A 2506-nucleotide genomic window follows, 5' to 3' on the forward strand; every position below is an offset into this window, starting at 1 on the left:
AAAGTAGTAGAACTATCAAAGAAGGCCCAGGAAAGAAGACTTGGGAGTATGGCCATGTGATGAGAAGGCAGGAGATATATGTAGGGGGAGAGTGATGCAGATAAATGCCTGCTGGGACAGCGAGAAGAAGACCGAAGAGAAGGTGGAAGGCGTTAGAAACATCGACCCCACATAGAAGTGGCAAAAGATGCAGAGAAAGGAAATATAGACATATAGATATAAGTATATATATATACACACACATATATCACATATATATATACACACATACACACACATATATACATGTATGTACACATACATACATACATATATATATATATATATATATATATATATATATATATATATATATATATACACATACATACATATATATATATATATATATATATATATATATATATATATATATATATATACATATATATGTATGTATATATATATATATATATATATATATATATATATATATATATATATATATATATATATATATATATATATATATATATATATATATATATATATATACTTTCTCTTTCTTTTCCCACTTCTATGTGGGGTCGATGTTTCTGACACCTTTTCTCCGCCTTCCTCTGTCAAACACACACACACACACACACACACACACACACACACACACACACATATATATATATATATATATATATATATATATATATATATATATATATATATAACTGAATCACGAAAATATATGAATAATAAATAAAGGCAAATCCCACGGAGGAAAGAGAAACAACGGAGTGGTGTTAGGCCTTTCGACTTAAATTCCTTTACTTAGCAGACTAATGGAAACATAAAAATAAGTTTACAAAGAAAGCTCGTATAAATGACGGATGAGGATTATAAAGGAAAATATGTACCTGGATTCCAGGTACATATTTTCCTTTATAATCCCCATCTGTCATTTACACGAGCTCTCTTTGTAACCTTATTTTTATATTTCTATCAGTCTGTTAAGTAAAGGACATTAAGTCGTCACCTCGTTTCTTTCTTTTATATCATGATGAATTGTCCTTATTTTTTCTTTATTCAATTATTTAATAAACACAACAAACTTGCTGATGTTGCTAACTTTTACGTAAGTCATCATTCATCACTTTTCTATCATCGTATAATCTTACTAGACCCAGTTGTCACGATGCCAGATAATTCAAAATCATTCATTTATTCATTCTTAGATTAAGCGTTTCATTTCTTTTCAGTAACCACAAAGGTTCCCATGCACTAGGCAGTAGCTTTCTTTCATAACGTTTGGCATCGAATTTGCTCTGTGATACTGACATTTTTCTTCATTAAAAGTCATCACTGTCTTTGATCTTGTTTCATGTTCCTTACAACTTCAGTGGCCTCCGTTTCCTGCCATTAGCCCACCAAAAATGAAATGTTTGAGGTACGCTATCCATTTACTTTTTATCATGGAACATTAACCGTTTCTTGGTTTTCATTTCAGTTCTCAGTGGATCATCTAAGATCAGCAAACCGGAATTCAATCTTCCCCTTCTGCTCCTCGTGTCACTACACCAGGCCATCACATGATGGTAGTCATAATAGACGGCCTGGATGGCTTTTTATTCGAAAATATTAGAGTCAGTGGAAAAAAGTAATGTGGCTTCAACGTGGCTTAGTTGTTTATGTAACAGGCTTTGCATTCTTTGTTTAGTGTCAATGTGAATTCTGAAGATACAACGTCGCAAATCTTTATGTAAATAGCCTATTCTTCGATGTTGTTGCTATATCGTTCCTGAGAGGTATTAGGTTATCTGATATTATTGTCCATGACAATGTTCATTATTTGCGATGCCAATCGCCTCTATGAGAGGACTGCAGTCGTTTAATCGTAACAGCAAAAATATACTGCAATTATCAGAACTGTGTTTTATTATCCATAGGAGAAATTCTCAATGGTCGCATGCACCCACGCACACATACAAGTATTATCAAACATTACTACAGGTGAAAAATAAGAGACGGGTGTAAGGTCCTGACCGGTTTCGACTTTATTTCCAAGCCATTGACGGGTCCTTCGTCAATGGCTTGAAATAAAGTCGAAACCGGTCAGACCTACACTGTTTCTTATTTTCACCTGTGTAATGTGTGATAAATGAATCACGTACAAAAGTGATAATAATCATACATGTATTATGCTAGATATATATATATATATATATATATATATATATATATATATATATATATATATATACATATATATATATATATATATATATATATATATATATATATATATATATATATATATGTGTGTGTGTGTGTGTGTGTGTGTGTGTGTGTTTGTTTGAGTGGTATTTACAAATAGATCTAGTTTGAAATAAAACTTCTTCAGAATTTTCACTAAAAATTATACTTGGAGGACAACGCACAAAAACACATCTAAACTTAAGGTCAAATATTAGCACTGCTACTGCAATAAGTGCCCAATATCTTTGGCTAATGATTGCCAAAGCCTACATATCCT

At 31.6% G+C, this 2506-nt stretch overlaps 1 protein-coding gene across 2 annotated transcripts in view; it reads left to right on the forward strand.

The window, feature by feature from the left end:
* LOC136830270 (uncharacterized) overlaps positions 1 to 1881 on the forward strand; it is a 537978-nt gene extending 536097 nt beyond the window's left edge. For both annotated transcript variants that reach the window (XM_067089651.1, XM_067089653.1), the window contains one exon: positions 1481 to 1881. In XM_067089651.1, coding sequence (XP_066945752.1) covers positions 1481 to 1566 — 86 coding nt within the window. In that variant the 3' untranslated portion in view covers positions 1567 to 1881. The remainder of the gene's footprint in view (positions 1 to 1480) is intronic.
* Positions 1882 to 2506: the final 625 nt, after the last annotated feature.

This window comes from Macrobrachium rosenbergii, chromosome 46, assembly GCF_040412425.1.
Source record: "Macrobrachium rosenbergii isolate ZJJX-2024 chromosome 46, ASM4041242v1, whole genome shotgun sequence".
Lineage (NCBI taxonomy): Eukaryota > Metazoa > Arthropoda > Malacostraca > Decapoda > Palaemonidae > Macrobrachium > Macrobrachium rosenbergii.